The following is a 19,192-nucleotide window of genomic DNA, read 5'->3' as shown; positions in this document are numbered from 1 at the left end:
AATTCAAGGGTCTCTTTTCTTAACAATGGAGTTATCTACATTGTCTTCATAGTTTAAGACAAGTTGTTCTTTATTCCTGTCCTATACTTCCTTCTTGTTGCTGGTACCACGTAACAGCTGGCATGTTCTGCTCCAGAGGTGGCTGCATTTTGGGATGGGTAATGAATATCTGATTAACTCGGTGAACTGCACCACCTTACCGGATTCCTGCCCCACAGTGAAAGCCAATGGAATTCTGTGTGTTCGTGGACTCCTCTGCTTCCATACCCAGAAAGTCCATCTTGCAAAGCTCGGCTTCTCGGCTTCAGCCGTCCAGCCTGCCTCCAAAGCAGTTTGCCTCACTGAATTACTCAACTAAGGTTTGCCAGTGATGAGGGGCCAGTCTGAGTTTTGTTAGACAGAGGAGATACCTCTGGGTCTGGGTCTTCTAACTTCTACAGCTACCCAAAATTAAATTCCATGTTGAAATTTCTCCTGTTGCTCTTCAGCTCAGAAGTAAATGCATTTAATAAATATAATGGCAATACCAACCATGTTCTGCAGTGTACACGTTTGAAAATTAAATCCTCTCTCACCATAAAAAAATGCGTAGGTACATTTTTACATATAAGTAACTAGTCTTGATTTAAATCAGACTTTGCATATATGTAGCAGTCAGTAAGAAATGGGAAATCCTTGTGCTTAAGAAAAAATAAAATGGGCAGAAGTTCTTTTAAAAATGTTTTAAAATGTTCCTACTATCACACAGTATATTCCACAACAATATAGATGCTTTATATAAAGTCCTTTTTACGTGCTGGGCACATCTACCTACATTAATGCACCGTAGTTAATGCGCACTAAGTTTAGTACCTATAATAACCATCACTTCTGCACACTAGTGTCAGCATCCACCTTGTCGGTGATACTAATGCTCAGAAGACTAATTCTGCTGTGCATTAGTGCATTAACACAGCTTTTGCTGTGATACACTAATGTGCAGTAGAATTAGTCTACTGAACATTTAGCATCTTGGGTAGATGCGCCCACTGTATCCCAAAATGGAGTCTTTAAAAGTTTGCCCACAGTTTTATGATTGAAGTCACATGCTTATTATTTATGTGGCCATGTGGCCAGTTATTCATCTTGTTAGATATGTGCTTGTTCCGTACCCATTTTTATGCATACAGGCATGGTAATTGTGTATGCAAATAAGCTGGGCGATTGCACACCTCGTTCTCAGTGACAAAAAATAGAGTTAATGGTTCCATTTAGAAGATTGATTATAGGAGCTGTGTTATAAACTTAAGTTTTTATTTTTAATGTTTGATTAATAGATTTTTGATTTCTAACTGGTCATTTAATTTGTTCTTGCAGGAGACTTAGCCAGAGGCCCACAACTGAAGAGCTAGAGCAAAGAAACATTCTAAAGCGTAAGTATTCTATGCAGATTATGGTTATTTATTCAGCACATAAGCACAACATCTGCTGGATTTATTAGGAAACCTGTCTGGAGAAAAATGATGCTGATGGAAAGTATTTTGACAACAAACTCATCAATAAGCCTGTGATGGTCATACTGTAAACAGGCTGCACTCAGCAGGCTAAAACATGCTGTTGGTCATACCCACAGCAAGCTGCATGAATATGGCTGAGGGTGGAATCTACCACTAAAGTTATTAAAATCAGTCGTGCATCTAGGTGTGGCTTAAAGGTATTTTTGAGCTATTTAATTAATCCCCGCTAACTTTTATGAGAAAGAAGGGAAATCTTATGGACCCTCCAAGTCAGGGCAGAAATGGGTGCATGTATTATAAAGAGTGACAGAAGGAGGAAGGATAAGGTATGCTTCAATTCTTTGAAAATGTCTGAGAAATTACAAGAAATTACTTTCTTTCTAAAGTTGCAGTAATGCTAGTGGGTTCCTTTTGTAGTGAAAAGAGTAGGAAGATTTCCACATGGCTAGATGCTAGGCTAGCCATGCTTACTTTTATATCTGCTTCACTCATGCATATATTTGTGCCTTTTTCCATAGTGCCTCCACCCCCAAAGCACCCTCACTAAATTGATTCATAAGGTTTCCACTACATCTTTGAAATCCTTCCTTGAGATACTTATCTTCCATATCTGCAAGTAATTTGACCAATAATCTTAAAAAGGTGGCAGGATAGCTGAATATTATTGATTGTTATTATTTCATTTTTAAAAAGCAGTTCGATTAAGTATATCAGGCACATTTTGATTGCATGTAGGTCTTCCATTTTATTCTGTTGCTTGTGTACTTTGGAGCAGGAAGTGTGTTTCACTTTCTAAATGCTTGCATCCCATGTGTGCTTCCTAATACCAATAATGAATTATAGTAATAAATATTGGAACGATAGTACTCTTGGAAACCCTATCACACTTTGCAACCAAACAAAAAATCATCTAGACGCGACGTGTGGCAATCTTCTCACCTTCACATGGATGATACAGTATGTGTAGTGCTACAGTTTCAAACTCACAGTCAGCTTTTTCATGCCTTGATTTCATCTTGGCAGACAAGGTTCCTTGGGTGAATCTGACATCTTTTATTAGACCAACCCAAATAGCTGGAGAATAGTTATTAAGCAAGCTTTCGGGTTCAAAAACCCTTCGTCAGGCTAAGGAAGTTCCAGCAGTTAGTGTGTGCTCTTCCTGGGAATGAAAAGTAAAGAAGCCAGAGGCTGGGCTGGGGAGTCAGTTGTCAGGCAGATTATAGTGTGTCAAAAATCCAATGTCTATATTTAGTCCATGATTTTTAGTATTTCATCTTGGCACACTTAAATGGCACACTTAAATGCAACATGCTGATCGAAGAGAGGAAGAAAAGGAAGCATGGATTACACGTCCAGTGAAATCTAAGTGATATTGGCAACATCAGGTGACCCAGCCAACAAACTGGAAAAAAAGTTATTGGCTTTCAGAAAAACCATTAAAGCTGATAAAATACCACTGCTTCATCCAGCCTCTCAAAAGATAACTTAGCACCACTGTTTAAACTGTAACTTCTGGTTTTCTGCTATGTGCCATGGTACACAGGAGAGGGTTCAACAAGTTCCTGGCCAAGACATTATCTCAATAGATGTTCAGCATGCAAAATTCTGAATTTATATATTACATTGTCAAACATAATAAAGACAAATAGTAAGTGTGTATATATTTATGTGATAAGTAGTCTGCAAATGCTGAACCACATGAGAAAGATAATTCTAAAACACAGCAAGACACAAACAATACCCACTGGCTTTGGGAATTTCAGTCGCACATCTCATCTCCAGGTAGCTCTGAACAGCTAATCTACCAACATGCAAAACTGCATAGTCAAATTAAAAACCACATGTAGCACTTTTTTTCCTTTTTTCCTGTTATTGTTGAAAATAATAGCAAAGATACAGCTGCAGTGACTATACATCCTGTTTTCCGGACAGTCCCATTTTTAACACCCGTCCCAGGCATCCATTATTTTAGGCAAATGACACTTTTGTCCCATTTTCAGGGAGACATCCAGGAACAGAAATTTATGCAGTCATCCTAAATATAGCTAATAGAGACTAGCAAAAAGAATTCTTTTCTGTTTCAGTTGGTTTACTTTGTATCTTTGACAGCACTTTGTTATGTAGTAACTGTCACGATTTCCCCTATGTAGCCAGTCATTTTCTCTTGGTGTTTGTATGGGTCTTTCTCAAAGCAGCAGGGGAAAAGAAAATAATGTGGAATATTCAATTATATGACTACAAATATGTGCAGAAAAATATAATATAGTATGAGTGATTTCAGGCTGATCAGTAGGCCAGATCAGGCCCACAGATTAGCCCCATACACCGGAACCAATGTGTGTCCATGCCACATGTGGCTCCCACTTTTACTAATTTTTTAAAATATAATGTATTTCAAATTGAAGGTGATCATTTAAAAAAACACTTAGTGAGCATATAAATAGACTTGGGCACCGAAGTATGATTCTGATCCACCCTGCTTGAGTCTATAAAAACAGCTGAGGCACAAGATGGATGATGCCACCTTCTCCTTGTTGCCTTTTTTGTGATTCAGTCCTAAAGGTAAAATGACCATGTAGTACAAGTGGATGCATTAATGGACTTTCAGAATTTGAGCAGAATGGAATAGAATTGCATTTAGGGACCAAGTCCCTTTGGATGCCTAGTTGATGGAATAAAATCTGAACTCCTAACTCATTATTAATGCAGATTTCCATGTGTTCTTTCAGTGCTTAAACCAAATTTATTGTGTAGTCCACCCTCTTCCTGTGGACACTTCTGAAATGTTTTTTTTTTCTTTTAAAGTCCTGTGTTGTTGTACAAAATACTTACGAATGAGTCAGAAATTCGTTCATAAATCTTTCTTCCTGCTGATTTTTAAATAAAGTGTGGCTGGTAGTATAATGTTTTTTCATGTAAACTAAGCAGCACTACAACTAGGAGAATTTTTTAATTTATTTTTTGGCACAAGTTTGGGATAGATGAACAGGTGAAAGGATCATTTGAAATGAACCAAATATTTGCCTCAAATTTAAATGGAACTCAAACCGTTTTGTCATCTGAAAAAAATAATTCTAAGCTAAAGTAGGAAATTCACAGGAATTTGGCTCTATGGTGATAGTTTGAAGTATAGAAACTCCTGATATAGAGCATGGTTATGTGGGATTCAAGCCTGATTTCTAAATCAGAAGATGTGCATGAGTTGATAAAAGCATCCAGACCTTTGTATGCTTCCACACAAGCATCAAGAAAATATGACAATTTAAGCAGTGACCTGAATGAATTATTATAAGGCCAGATCTAAGCTGTTGTTTGTGCCAGATTTAAGCTGAACCAAGGCCTGGCCAGAATTTGGTTACCTAATTCACAAAAAGTGATCCACACCAAACCCACTTCAGCAGCTGTAAAATTGCTTAGTTCCTAGACTCATTAGATACCTCCATTTTTGGCCTGAAAATTCCCTAAGCACCTGGATTTTGGCTCTGAGTATGCTGAGAGGGATCCAGATAGAGTAGCTAGGTACCTAGCTCCCTAAGTGCCAGTGAAATCCAAACTGGAGCTAGAAGACACCTCTTTTCCACCTCAGGCCTTGATCTATTAAGTGGCCACAGCTCCTGGGATGGTGTATGCATTTCACATTAGACAGCCATTGATTAAAAAACAGAAATAACCCTGGCAGCAGGGACCAGAATGAAGAACTCCCTCCTCTCATGGGACTGTCCTCATCACTAAGCTCTCACTTGCTACTTCTCTCTTTGGCTCCACGATCTAACACTCATAGCTGGCTGTGGCCCAGGATGAGCAGAAAGCGTGGTAGGTGCCTCTCCATCCCAACTATTCTACAACCTGGTCCTTAGGTCGCTCTCCCAAGAAAGGAGAGATGTGGACCTTCCTTAGACTAAAGTGGGCCTAAAACCTAGGTCTCCCACTTCTTGGGCATGTGCGATAATCACTGAAGCATTTGGCAGAAGGTACAGCACCATTACCATTGCTCTAGCTCTTGTGCTTTGTGAATTCAGTGCTGCTCTCTGTAAGAGTTAGTTGCCTTCCCTCTGAGTTCTCTAGGTCCTGAGATGATGATGGTCCCTTAGGAGTAGCCCTGAGCCAAGCACCCAACCTCAGAGAAAAGACAGGAGATCTGACACACCCCTGTGCCTACCTTTTCCTATTGGCTCACTCTAGGCACCTCTGTGCTCAATGTTTGGGCACTCACCCTTCAAAGGTGCCTATCTTTGTTCATTTACTGTACAGGGAACCTAGTTGGATAGGTCCTGCCTAGTTGGATCATCTGCCTGAGGCAAGGCATCTCATTTTGCAGGTGTTGCTATGCTTAAGTGGAAGTGCCTGTGGGTATAATTTGCATCTGGCCCCTAGATAAAGATTCATGTTTTTTAACACAAACGGGTTCCTTGTATACTGGCTTTGATCCTATGTTGATATACACCCTTTGATCAATTATAGTATTGCATTACAGCAAGAAAGCATTTTCATCTCTCCCAAGGACTCTAGTTTACAGTGATTGTAGGTTTTTTTCTGTAGCTGTAAAAAGTAGTGAGCCTTTTTGGACCGTGTACCTGTCCTCTTGCCAAGAGTGGCTTTTTAGAAACACGATGTAGCTCTTGGTGTTAGTTAAGGAATATTAATGATTATCTTTCTATGTAAAACCAGAAAACAGAAACTGCCTTTGCTGTCCACAGCATTCCAAACCCCTAGTGCTTTGTTTGTCTTTTCTTTTTCATTTCCCTTGCAAGCTTACAAAGTAATCTAAACATAGCTAATCCCCACAGGGACACAGTGGAAAGTTCAGTTTTACGCTCCTAGATTACTTTATAGTTGAAAACAGAACAGTTATTATGTGGAAAGATTTGTCTCTTCTTTTTCTTACTTTCTGTTATCAATTAAATGTCCTCTAACATAGGAGATGACAGGGTCTGATATGCCAAAATGTGCAGCAGCAGTAATGCTGGTAATGTTTTCTACTTCAAGGTCACTATAAGTGATACCAGCTTAAAATTCTGGGACCAAAATCTGGCTTGGTCTCTACATTCATGCATGCCCCAGAAACTGCAGCCAGAAAAAGAAGGAAACCATAGTTTGTACAATCACATTCCAGCTTCCCTTTAAACCTCAGGAGAACATTTCACAAGGCTTCCATACGTGGAGCTGTGGAAGGACATTTCAGGAGTTGGAGTTGGAGTTAACCTTATGTTTGTTTTATCCACCTTATACTGATGATATCTGCCCCTAGGACAGAAGAGAGCCTAATTAGACATTCCCATTTAAGCCTCTTTTGTATTATGAGCAAGGGCAATGTTGCCTGGGCAAGAAAGCTTTTATGCTTGCAGCCAGGATTTGGCTCAATGGGTGAGTGTTTAAAAAAGGCCTGATTGAATAAGAATACCAAGTTCTTCCAGTGGGATTCATGTTTCTAAATCACTTAGGTGCTTTTGAAAAAAAATACATCCAATTAAAGAAAGAAAAAATAAAATGCATCCAATTAAAGAAAACACAGTAGCTGTTTGTTGCTGTGAATTTTTAAGGACAGTGTGTGTACAGCACTTACACATAACTAATGTTTGGTATTCTTTGTAGGTTTGAAATGGGTATCTTAGCAATAGAATAGGGGTGTCAAAGGCTATAAACCAGTGGACCAACTCAGCAGCCAATGCCCTGATAGCTGCCACAAGATTTCAGTTCCTTTTTGTCACAGCCTCAGTTTTATTCTGAAAAATAAAACGGTTCAACACAAGTTCAATTCATAAACTCTGTCTTTTCCCCTGATCCAGGGTCTCCTGCAGTAACCATCCTATTCCTTGTTGATATAATTGCTCTCCCTGAGAGTTAGTCCCTGACCCTTTTTGGTGGAGGTTTTTTTTTTTTGACAGATCAGCTTCCAAATGTTCTAGTCCGTTTCCTCCAAGAGCTGCATTAAGCTAGCTGCCTAAGAACTAACAAGAAACTCTTGTCCCCTTATTTTCAGCCTCTTGTCTGAATGAAGGCTTCCATTTTATCCCAGCAGGCCTGGTTCTGAATCTAAGGACATATACAGACATTACACATAGCTGGACGTAACCAGGGTCATAGGTACAGTACACATATGTACAGTTCAGCACTTAGATCAACCCAACCCTAATTAGGTTGATCTAAGTGCTGAATTCTACACGTGTGTTTGGGGAGTTTAGATCAGGCAAAAAATAGCCTGTCTGACCTAACTTAGTTCACCTAAGGAGGTGCACTACATAGATTGGGCTAACCTGTGCCTGATAAACCAAATGTACGTACACTTTTGGAGCACAGCCCTGAGGCTGGGCCCCAGTCCTGGGGCTATACTTTTCCTACACTCCCCCCCTCCCCCTCCAACCTTGCCAGACTATTTTTAGCCCTCCAACCCCCCAACCCTGAACAGACAGCCACCCTGTGGACCCATGAGCCTCCCCCTTCTTTCCCCCCAATCCTGCCAAAAAACCCCTGGGCCCACCAACCCCCCATGTGGACCCACTGACTCTTCTCCCTGCGCCCTGCCCACTGATCCCACCTGTGCCTCCCGCCACCCTGACTTACTTAGATCATGTTCCTGGCATGGTTTCTCACACCAGCGAATATGTGCACAAGCAGGGACCAAATCTATGGTCACATGGCTTAAAAGTAATCACATGATCATAGATCAGGTCCCACAAACGTGCACGTTAGCAACCTTCTGCCATGTGACCTTTATTTCTTTCATCTGCTAAGATTCAATGAACCAAAATACCTTTAACAGGCCAACTTGAACTGTGCCAAGTACCAAGTAATTTTATTCCCCCAAACTATAATGGTCTAGTGAAACAAAAATCAGATAGGTTGAATTATTAATAACTGTTTCTTGTAATATAATGTCAGGGATGTGATCCCATTATTTCTCATATAAAAGTTCTTACTACTCCCTTATGAGATACAGTGATTTAGACAAGAAAGCACAAAGTTATGAATAATAGATCATTTATTCTACGAAGAAAATAACAGAAACAGGCAACAAAAAAAGTGTGTGTTCAGTCACAGTCTCTTTATTAAGTGCTTCCAACAGAGATCCCATCAGGGACAACCTCCTGTAGGCAAGCTGAGTCCAAAGTGAATGAATCCCCAAATAATTAGGTCTTGCTTCATTAAATATTATGGTTATTGATTGCAAAGAAATACTATAGGTAGGTCAGTCCCAGGTGGGATTATTACAAATAACCTAAAATGGTATTTTTTAATCAGTTACTTAAAGGAGTCATGTGAACACTACTCACTCAAAACTCAGTGTCTTTATGTACTCCGCAACTTTCTTAAAGATTAGTGAAAATTAAAAATGTTTAGATTTGTTCTAAATTCCACAATATTTCTAGCTTTGTCCGTTCACATCTCCTCTTCAGGAGTATGTTGTCCAGGGATTTGGGCTTCAGAAGAGAGGCTATTAATAAGCATTACGTTATTTTAATAATTCAAAAATAAAAATAATTTCAATATTAATCAACCCCCTATAGTGCTTTTGTGTGACTTGAGTAAACTAACTGAAGTTGGAGGTTTGGTGCCAGAACTTTTATAAAAGCTGATTAATTCTGTTTCTGATTTCGTCCAAAGCTCTTTCTTGTGTTGTTGAATTGTTCTCTTCCCCCCATCTTCCCTTCTTTTCCCTCTACGTGTTTCTTATACATCAGCGTCATTAAAGGACATTTACAAGTTTTTGACAGTGATCTGTCTACAGTGACTCATGTAGCTCCAAAGACAGAAGGACAGTTTTTAACAGCGTTATTATGCTTAGCACTCAGTCAAGTTGCAAACTCTTTTCTGACCCAACTGCATGCTAACATGCTTTGCCTGGTCCTAGTGGATGGGTACTAATCACATAAGAGTCAAGAATCAAACCCATGGATTTTTAATCTTGTTCTTACATAATTTTGTCATGTGCATGGTAGATAAACTTAAGAACTAATGTTGTTCCTGAACCACAACTCTCAATTCGAAATTGTGACTTTGGGGAAATTAGGATCTAAAACTGAACTTTTCCATTCAGCCAGCCTCTTCTTCTAATGAGATCATTTAGCCCTAGTGAAATGTGACTTTAAACTTTCACATACAGCCCAGTGGCTTTAAACTTTCACATAAGCAGTAAAGCTGTAGAAATAATGCAAATAAATGTCTGCAAACAATCATCAATCAAAAAAAATGCTTCACTGTATTTGTATTGCTTTTTAGGTTTGTTTTCTACAGACATTCAGGCAATCAAGTGTGACAGGCACAAAGTTTGTGGAAAGCAAATTTCAGACAGAAGCACAAATATATTCAGAAATTATGCGTTTGCATGTGCAGGTATTTGCCTCCTCCAAATAGGGCACAGAAAAAATACATTGCAATCCACCTGATCAATCACAGTTAATAAAAAGAGCTTGAATACTGAAAAGCAAGTAACAACAGAGACCAAGAAATGACCAAGCCATGGAATAAAAAAAATTAAAATAATTCAGTGAATAATTTCCAGTAGCAACCAAATTTGAAAAATTTGAGCTCTGCTTCTGGATATGTCACCCAGAAATATTCTTCCCTCTCATATATTTTCTGGAGCATTGTGGCTATATCACTCCAGCACACTCTGCTTCTCATTATTCTATAAGCAGAAAAGAGAGGCTGGGTTGCTTAGATGAATTATTCACTGCAAACTATTTTATTAGCCCTAGTAGACACAGTTATAGTCTGATTCTAGTGTAAAGTAACTGGGACCCTGGGAAAAGGCAGTAGTCTCCTGGCAGGTAAGTGAATCAGTTATGCATGTATTTTCACAGGGTGGAAATTCTCTGCTATATTGCTAGCATAAGACAGTAACTATAAAAGACTACTGAGCTGGGGAGGAGAGAGGATAGGTAGAAATAAGAGCCCAAAAATAAAATATGAATAACCATAAGCCAATATTCTAAGCTTTAAAGTTTTCTGTCTAGAGAAATATACTGTGCACACATATATGTTAAATATTCATCCCTTTTTTCTCTCTTCCATAAACAGAGAAGAATGAAGAAGAGGAACAGGAAGCTAGGAGGGAATTGAAGCGCAGACTCAGTAGAAAGGTGATAAAATGTTTTATGTATATTGTCCTCATTTTTATAATAAAGGATGAGAATTTTTCTTTACCCACTTCTAGTGACAAACTTCCTTGTCCCATCCCCCAGGCTCCAAAATGTGAAATCTGTTTAAGAGATAATGGACCAAATTCTTCTGCATTGTGACTCCAGTCTGTCCAATTTTCCATAAATTACAATATTCCAAAAGGCAATCAAGGTCTGAATCATGGAAATAAATATTGAACCAAATTATGATTACCTTTTGTGTGGGGAAAAAGCATCAATTGTCTTCCTGAATACCACCACCCTCCTGTACCAGGCAGGAGCAACCATATGTTTTGTCCCAGCACTTTCCCTAACTAAGGGATTTTCCAAAGAGGCATGGAAGAGGTGCAGGGCTCATAGAGCCACCACAGGTTTCCTATACACTAGCTAGGCTAGAAGCACATGCTTCATTTTTCTAAAACTTCTCCTTTGAAAGGAAAAGGAGAAGTTTGCTGATACTTCTGGGAGATGGTGAGTAATATTTTCAAAACTGCTCCTGACTAATCTAATTCTGCTCCCACTGAAGTCAATGGTACATTGGTAAAACCCACATTGACCTTATTGGGAGCTGTACATTGAGTACTGTTGGAAATCCCACCTGCTGTGCTTCAGCGATGCCCTGTATCTCTCAGCATCTCTCCCTTAATGGCACAATCTTCACTCGTAGAGGATAAATTAAATCACTAGCATTAATTTCCAAGATCAGAATGAATATGATCACATAAGACAGTGCAATATAAAACTCTGTCAACAGGCAGTGTACAAGCTCTTATTTATTATTCATAGCAGAAAGTAGGATCACAGTATACAAAATGTTTATCATCGTGTCCTAGACAGTAATTTATCTATGTTACAGTTTTGGATTTTAATCTCTCTAAGTTCTTGGGTGTCTCTTTTAGTCTAAATAATGGGCAAAGGGGACTGGACTTGATAATCAAATTGATCCTTTCCAGTTCTCTGTTCCTATGAGAAACTTTTAAAGCCTTAAAAAATAAGTCTACACATATTTGCAATATGAGGGTCAATCAGAAAGTAATGCCTTATATTTTTTTCCTCAGTCAGTGCTATTAAAAAAAAAAAAAACTTGCACAGAAAATGTGTACATTATCATTGACCACACAGCTATTTTTCAGCCTAGTTTCCTTCTGTATCAATGGCCTTTTCTACTAGTGAATAAGGTTGTGTTTCCAGATGTTTCATAGTTTCATAGATGTTAGGGGCTGGAAGAGACCTTACAGATCATCAGATCCAGCCCCCCTGCACTTGGGCAGGAAAGATTGCTGGGGTCAGATTGCTGGGGTCAGCAAGTTGAACATCAAGACGCTTTTTGAAGATCTCTAGGGTGGATGACTGTACCATCTCTGGGGGAAGCCTGTTCCAAACCCTTGGCGCTCAACTTGTAAAGAAGTTTTTTCTTATGTCTGGTCTGAAGCAATCTTCAATCAGTTTGTGCCCATTGTGTTTCTTGTCCTCCCCTGGGGGCCTTTGTGAATAGATGCTCCTGCAGGCCCTGATGTACACCCCTGATAGACTTATAGGCTGTCACCAAGTCCCCTCTGAGTTTTCTCTTCTCTAGGCTGAACCGTCCCAAGTCTTTCAGCCTCTCCTCATATGGCCTGGTCTCTAGGCCTCTAATCATGCATGGCCCTCTTCTGGACTCTCTCGAGCTTCTCCACATCCTTCTTGAAGTGTGGTGCCCAGAACTGGATGCAGTACTCCAGCTGTGGTCTCACCAAGGCCAAGTAGAGTGGGAGGATGACATTTTTAGCCTTGCTTGAGATGCCTCAGTAGATGCATGCCAGTGTTTGATTAGCTCTGCCAGCTATGGCATCGCATAGGTGGCTCATGTTCATTGTGTGGTCTATCACGAAACCCAGGTCCCATTCAGCTGTGATGTAAAAGTACTTGCCTTTGTTGTGCAGCCACTCTTGCTCAACACTCTATCGTTTCACTTTCACCCCAAAGTAGTCATTCTCATAGTCCAGCCTTCATCCTCAAGGCTGTCCAGAGGATGTGGCAGCACAGTCCATATCAGTGATGAGATTGCCTCTGCTTCTGTGGTGTGCAACCTAGTGTGTGGGAGAGCACTGCTGTACAGAAGTACCTCAGACACGTCTATACTGCAAGGGGATTTTTAAATAATGCTTCAGTTTCTTCAGTTTTGGCATAGACCTCTGGGTTGACTGTGGCCCCTTAGGCAAGAAGTCAACAAGAAGAAACTTCCATGGCCATGGCTTACTATATAGGCAACCATTGACCCTCTGGATCATGGCATACATGTAAGAGGTCTAGTAAGGGGCCTGATGAATCTGCTTATAGCTGAGAAGCCTAATTCAAGAGTGACACAGCTTGTTACAAGTTTCACAGATCCATAGGTTGTCTGATTTGGAGTCCAAGTTTACAGCACGTTGCTTCCTTTTTTCTCATTTTGCTTCCATCCTCTGCATGAAAGCCGCTTCATGTTGAGCTGCACCCAGGGCCAGATGTTCCCTCCAGATTGGACAGGATTCTTTTCACTCATTCCAGCCTTCTACACTGAAGTTGAATGACTTCATATCATTTTTGCACATGTCATGGTACCGCCCTAGAGGGTCACCTTGCTTTCTAGAGCCATCTCAAATCTCATTATACAAAACATTCTTGGGGATATGGTCTCCTCCAATTTTTCTGACATGCTTAAGGCATCGCAACCTTCTCTTCTTGATAGTGGTTTCTAAGGGTGTATTGACACTTGCATTTACTCCAGTTTAAAGTTACCGCACAGTAAGTGGGAATAGGCCGGAGTCTACACGTGCAGGCATTAAAGCGCATTAATGCTGTGTGTGGACTGTCTTGGAACTAACTCTGACTTGGAACTAAAGTTAGTTCCAAGACAGTCCACACACATAGTGTTACTGTACAGTAAGGTGTCTACACATGCGTTACTGCACAGTAGCTAAGTGAGCCCTAAGTGTGTCAGTTCTGCACGCTCCAGTACTTCTCTGTTTGGTATTTTGTCTTCCCACTTTATTTTCAGGATCTTGCAGAAGCATCTCATGTGGAAGCTGGCTTACTGCTTAGCAGATAAACAATAGAAGGTATTACTTTGACTGACCTTTATATATATATATATCTGGAATGGGAATTGGCAGCCTACAGCCCACTGGCCATATCTGGCCCGAGGAGGCATAGGAACCTGCCTGCAGATATGGGACTTTGGCTGTGGACACTTTCCCCATGCTGCTGGTGAGAAAAGTGGCAGCAGCAGTAACCGGATTCTAGCACCCACCCACCCAATCACCCTTGACCTGTGGTAGATCATTCTGGCCCACGGTCAGAAAAGTTTGCCTATCCTTGATCTAGGGTATCTATACACACACCCATTTAAGTATATGTTTCTGCACACTTCTGCACATACAGATATCACCTAGAATTAATAAGATATGTGATTATGAAGCAGCAGACACACAAGTCCCCAAACTCAGAATTTTGCCTATATTGCCTGTACCCAAATGCACATCAGGCAGGTGAGAGCTCTTTTTAGTTCTCCATTACATGAATAGAAACCCAGATTTCAGTTATGGTTTAGAAGTCCAGGAATCACCACAACAGATCAGACATAAGGTCAATCTAGGCTAGTATTGACCAAGATCAATTATAGATTAGCCACTCAGTACCAAGTCTTCCTTCTGGTGGCAGTGATCTCTGTCCTCCTAACCTTAGGGAGGCCTGACTTGGCCTATTCCTCTGACAGAACATGCTCCTTCTCCTCTGTTGCTAGGGCTCTATATCTGTTCTCCAGGCAAGCGGCTGCAGGTGAGGATGAGAACTCTGCTTGCTGCCAGAGGCCACAAGCTTCCAGCTTCTAACTTCCTGGAAGTCCATTTCCTCTTTCTTCTCCAGCGCTGCCCGTGGCACCCCTTTCTCTTCAGTCCTAGAGGTCTCCTCCAGCGTCAAATCAATGAACTGCTCATGGCAGAGGATGTTTCAGAGCCTCGCCACCTCCTGTAGCTCTCTTACCTGCTCCCTGAGGGACACCCCCAGGAGGCACTGCTCACATCACAGGCAGTCCTCCCACCTGTCTGTCACTAGAAGGAACCTGCCAGCCACAGTCCTCGCAGCGCCAAACCAGGACCTGGGTGGAAGCCTCAATAGTGAGCAGTCCTGCCTGAACAGACACCTCACAGGTGGAAGCAGAGGAAAAGCTGGCAGTGGCACTGGCTCTGGAATTGCAATGTCCTTCAGCCATCTTTCTGGATCTCTTAAATCCATTGCCTAACTCTTCCTGCCTCTCTCTTCAAGCAGACCTTCTGTAGCAAACTCCCTAGTGCTGGTGAAGTCACTCTGGGGTCATCTGTAGTAGCCACCCTCAAGCACACTAGAAACCAAGGTGCCATGGGTAGGAAGCTTCTGGAGTACCTTCTTTGTCACATTTCTAGGTTGGCTTATAAAAAGCAATGGGTAGGCACAGCATGCCTGGGGCATGCCTTGTGGGGGAGCAAGGATGGTCCCTGCTGAGAATGCAATGTAAACATACCCAGCAAGAATAGAAGTTCCTGCCTTACCTCACTACTAGCTTTTGGCAAATCTTATTTGTCTACTCTCTAAAACAATCCCAGTCTTTTCAGTCTTTCATCTTCTGAACCATCGATCATTCTTTGCACTCTTCAGTTCTGCAATATGTTTTAGAGGCAGGAGGACCCGTGTTATAACTGAGAATTTGAAATGCTGCCAAACTTACAAAAATACAGGCGTAGTGATAGTATTTTGTTAGCTTAATATGACAGCCCTTAGTTCTAATTAGTTCCTTTGAACCCTGAGTGGGGTGACTGTAATCATTCAGTTCAGCATCATAATAATAAAGACAGAATCTCTGATTCACATATGTTTTAAGGGAAACAAATCTTTTAGTTTTTAGTTAAACAAACCCATTAAAATGCTGTTCTGTTTTTTGGAGGGTTTTGTTTTGCTTTGGTTTTATTTTATTTCATTTTTATTAAAAACTGGGTGATTGTGTAACTGCTAACACAGTCTCATCTACAGGCCAGTGAGGGGAAAATGCCTACTGCTGCAAAGTAAAATGTAATGTTCCAGAGATGGTCTGTCAAGATGTTTGTGACCTGGCTGACAAAGATTTTTTTTTAAATTATTTTAAGAAACTAGGTCATGCTGCTTTCCAGTGCCTGTGCAGTTCTCCCAAGGCAGAGCCTTTTTTTAGACACCTGAAATTGACCCTGTTCAGAAATACCACTAAAGTTCCCTGGAGGTTACATTATACCCCAAACTTTATTTTTATTTTTATTTTTTTTATTTTACTTTGGCTATTACACTGTTTTCCACTTCCTGTTCACAGCTCAGTCTGCGGCCCACAGTTGCTGAGCTTCAGGCAAGAAGAATCTTACGTTTTAACGAGTATGTGGAGGTTACGGATTCCCCAGACTATGATCGCCGTGCAGACAAGCCATGGGCCAGGCTAACCCCCGCAGACAAGGCAAGCAGCAAATACCAATCACTGTATAAGGGAAAATTTTAGCACTTTAACTTTCAGAATGTTTCTCTCCCATCTAATTCTCAGTCCTTCCATGCTGGCAACACACATTTTCTAGAAGCAGTGAGATTGGACAATGCATTCATTGTCCACAGCTAGCAGAACCCACTCAGGTGCCTGTTAGAATTGCACTTGCCAGTTCAGTTTTGGCAATTAAGGGCTAAATATCTTTCATTTACAAATTGTTCCGAAGTAGTCAGCAGTTATATACGCACACCCTTGGGTTCAACCAAAGTTTCTGTAAAGGCCTGCAAACTGGCCACTTTTACAGCTCATTAGAATGACGTGTATTCTTAGAGGGATAGGCAAGCTCATGGTTATATGTTGGCACCTTCATTACTATTGTCAGATGATCAGCTGCATGCATTTTGCCTTCCACTCCCAAATCCTGTGTCTTTACCCCACAGACTAGTTACATAGTACATAAAACTTAAATGAATGAGAAGAGAGTCTGTATCAGAGGAAAAGGTTTTCCATGCCAGCCACAGATGAAAAGGGTTGTTTTGCACATGGATGCCATCCATGCATGTTTCTGTGCAATGGGGCATCTGAGTTTACTCACTGCTTTGAAAACAGGCCAGCCAGACAACTTCAAATGAGGAAAGAGCTGTGACTTAGAATACTTTTGCTTATCAGCCTGCTTAACTTTTTTTTCTGACTAGAGCTCAGGTTAACTGGTTTTGGTCAGGGTCTGTCTGTGCCATATATTTGGGGACCCTGAAGATGGGTACATCCAAGCCTGATGAAAAGGGGAACAAGAACTGTCACTGAATAGGCTGCCACCCATGTTACTACAGGTCTCAAACTTGTCTGGTGGTGACCATACTTCTGGTTGCATTTCCAGGCCCATGACTCACCTCCTTTAATTTAATTTCAGTCAGGCTCATAACCTCACTTGGAACCACAATTCCCAGTTTGGGTAACCACTATCATACTGCATCATAATCTCCCCAGTTGGTTTCATGGATGTTACACAGCAGAGAAATCAAAACTAAGCCCTATGAGGATAGCCACATAGGAGGAGTGGTCACCCAATGCCATCTTCCATCACTATGAATCTGAAAAGAATGGCTGGATGAACTATAAAATGATTCATATCCCCTTGTTAGCTTATGGAGGCAGCATCTCAGAATCAACTGCAACATAGGCCGCTGAAAAATCATAGAGAATCCTCAGAGACATTTGCTGAATAGATACCTAACTGGTATGAAAAATGCTGCTTCCATGCCATGAAGGACTACTGCTGTTGACTATGTCTAAAATGCACAGAGAAGCGGGTATGTTGAATAGATTCATGTAAGGTTGGGGAGGAGGTGGAAGGAAAGCACACCCTGAACGTTGTATTGTTTATTGTACAAAGGCAGCAAATGGAAAGGCTGAGTTATGCCATTAGGACTCTGAAAAGTTACAGTTTGACCATTTTATTGTTGTCCAAAATGTGTTTCCTTCAGGAAGCACGTTATTCTAGTAAATTGCCAGTTCCTCTGACTTTCTGGAGGGAACTAAATAAAACATTTTGTTTGCTTTTAATGACACATAAGAAGATTTTATTTTTTTAAAGTACACAGCTCTCCTGTTCTTTTTTCCTACCCCCCAAGAAAGAAATTGGCAGGACTTGTATAGTAGTAGTAATAGTTGGTTCTTCAACCATTGCCTTGGGACCACATTTTATAAAAAATAGAAAATGTTGTATCATCTGTATAGGCTATCACAAAACATACTTAGATGAGTCCAGTGCTTTTTAACCGAGGACAGCTGTCTTCACTTACATGTCCACAGTGCAGATAGCACCTCCACTGTGGCAAACTACACTAGTACCTGGCATAGATAGCTGAAATCAGATCATCCCATCACGTAGACAAAACCAAGGAGATCAGAGTGCCACATTACCAATGAAATAAGAGGGTCTTGATGGTTGATAAGCTTTTAATAATTGTCAATGGAGGTTTTTCACATGGGCTAGAGGCAGAAATTACGCATAAAACAGTATAAGTGTTCAGAAACCAGTTCAAATCTGTAACACAACGGAAGTTCAGTACACATAAACCGCTTTCAAAATGGCCAAAACCAGTTTAATATAAACCTGGATGGTAGTATCAGTATTATTGAACTTCTGTCCTAGATCTTCTCCAGATTCAAGTTAACTCATAGTCTCCTGGCATCCCAGGATGCTTTGCACCTCCTCCACAAAACTCTGCCTCTCAGGGTGACTGAACTAGCCTTGGCCCAAGCTGTCTAGTCCAGCCCAGCAAGGAGGCATACTCTAGCATCCCCGGCTTCTGGCCTGGGCCACTGAAAGCATGTGACTGCATTTCCAGAATGCAAAGTGATGTCTGTTCACTTGGTTATTGGTTCAGTGTACACAGTTTAGACTAACCTGTGAATGTTGAATAGGTTCAGCTGTGGGCTTTTTGACTGTCTGTACATAGTCCTGCAAATAATCTGCTCATTTCTGGCCTAATAGTTGAGAGTCACTTACCATCTGAAAAATTTTTTTTAGCTTCTATCCATTTTATAATGAACAGGTACTCACAGTGCCTGTCTTCAATATAGGAGGGGGAGAAGCTCAGGCTGGGGTTTGCCTAGCCTGAGCTTCCTCCTCTCCCTTCCCCCCCTACCCATCATGAAAAGCCAAGGGAGGGAAGCTGCAGACACACAGCTGGTTCCAAACTGGAGCTCGATTTCCCACCCACCCCCTCTTTCCCCCAGACCCAACAGAAAATGTCTGTTGGGTTGGGGGAGGAGGGTGTTGCTGTAACTCATGGTACTCTTGTGAAGTGCCATGAGTTATAGCGGGAAGCTGCATGTCTGTCAGCACCCAGAGACTCCCGATACTTGTTCTCCTTCCCCTGCCTCACCTGGAGGCATACTCTGTAGGTCAAATTGAAACACATCAGTGGGAAAGAAACACTATACCAGTTTTGTGGGTTCACAACTTTCTTGTCTCAGCTAGCAATATGACACATGCTTAAAAATTGTATTATATCTGAGCTATACTTCTATCCCTATGATTAAAGCAGCCTTGTGCTACATATCATTGGGTGTTAATC

General features: G+C 41.0%; 1 protein-coding gene across 3 annotated transcripts in view; it reads left to right on the top strand.

Annotated features, from left to right (window-relative positions):
• Positions 1 to 19,192, top strand: part of PHACTR2 (phosphatase and actin regulator 2) — a 240,140-nt gene that overhangs the window by 211,490 nt on the left and 9,458 nt on the right. For all 3 annotated transcript variants that reach the window (XM_025204870.1, XM_006024244.3, XM_006024243.3), the window contains 3 exons: positions 1,357 to 1,412; positions 10,515 to 10,576; positions 15,948 to 16,085. In XM_025204870.1, coding sequence (XP_025060655.1) covers positions 1,357 to 1,412; positions 10,515 to 10,576; positions 15,948 to 16,085 — 256 coding nt within the window. The remainder of the gene's footprint in view (positions 1 to 1,356; positions 1,413 to 10,514; positions 10,577 to 15,947; positions 16,086 to 19,192) is intronic.

Source organism: Alligator sinensis, unplaced genomic scaffold (assembly GCF_000455745.1).
Source record: "Alligator sinensis unplaced genomic scaffold, ASM45574v1 scaffold153_1, whole genome shotgun sequence".
NCBI classification, from domain to species: Eukaryota; Metazoa; Chordata; order Crocodylia; family Alligatoridae; genus Alligator; species Alligator sinensis.
The sequence above is the reverse complement of the archived record's forward strand: the minus strand, read 5'-3'. Positions and strand labels throughout refer to the sequence as shown.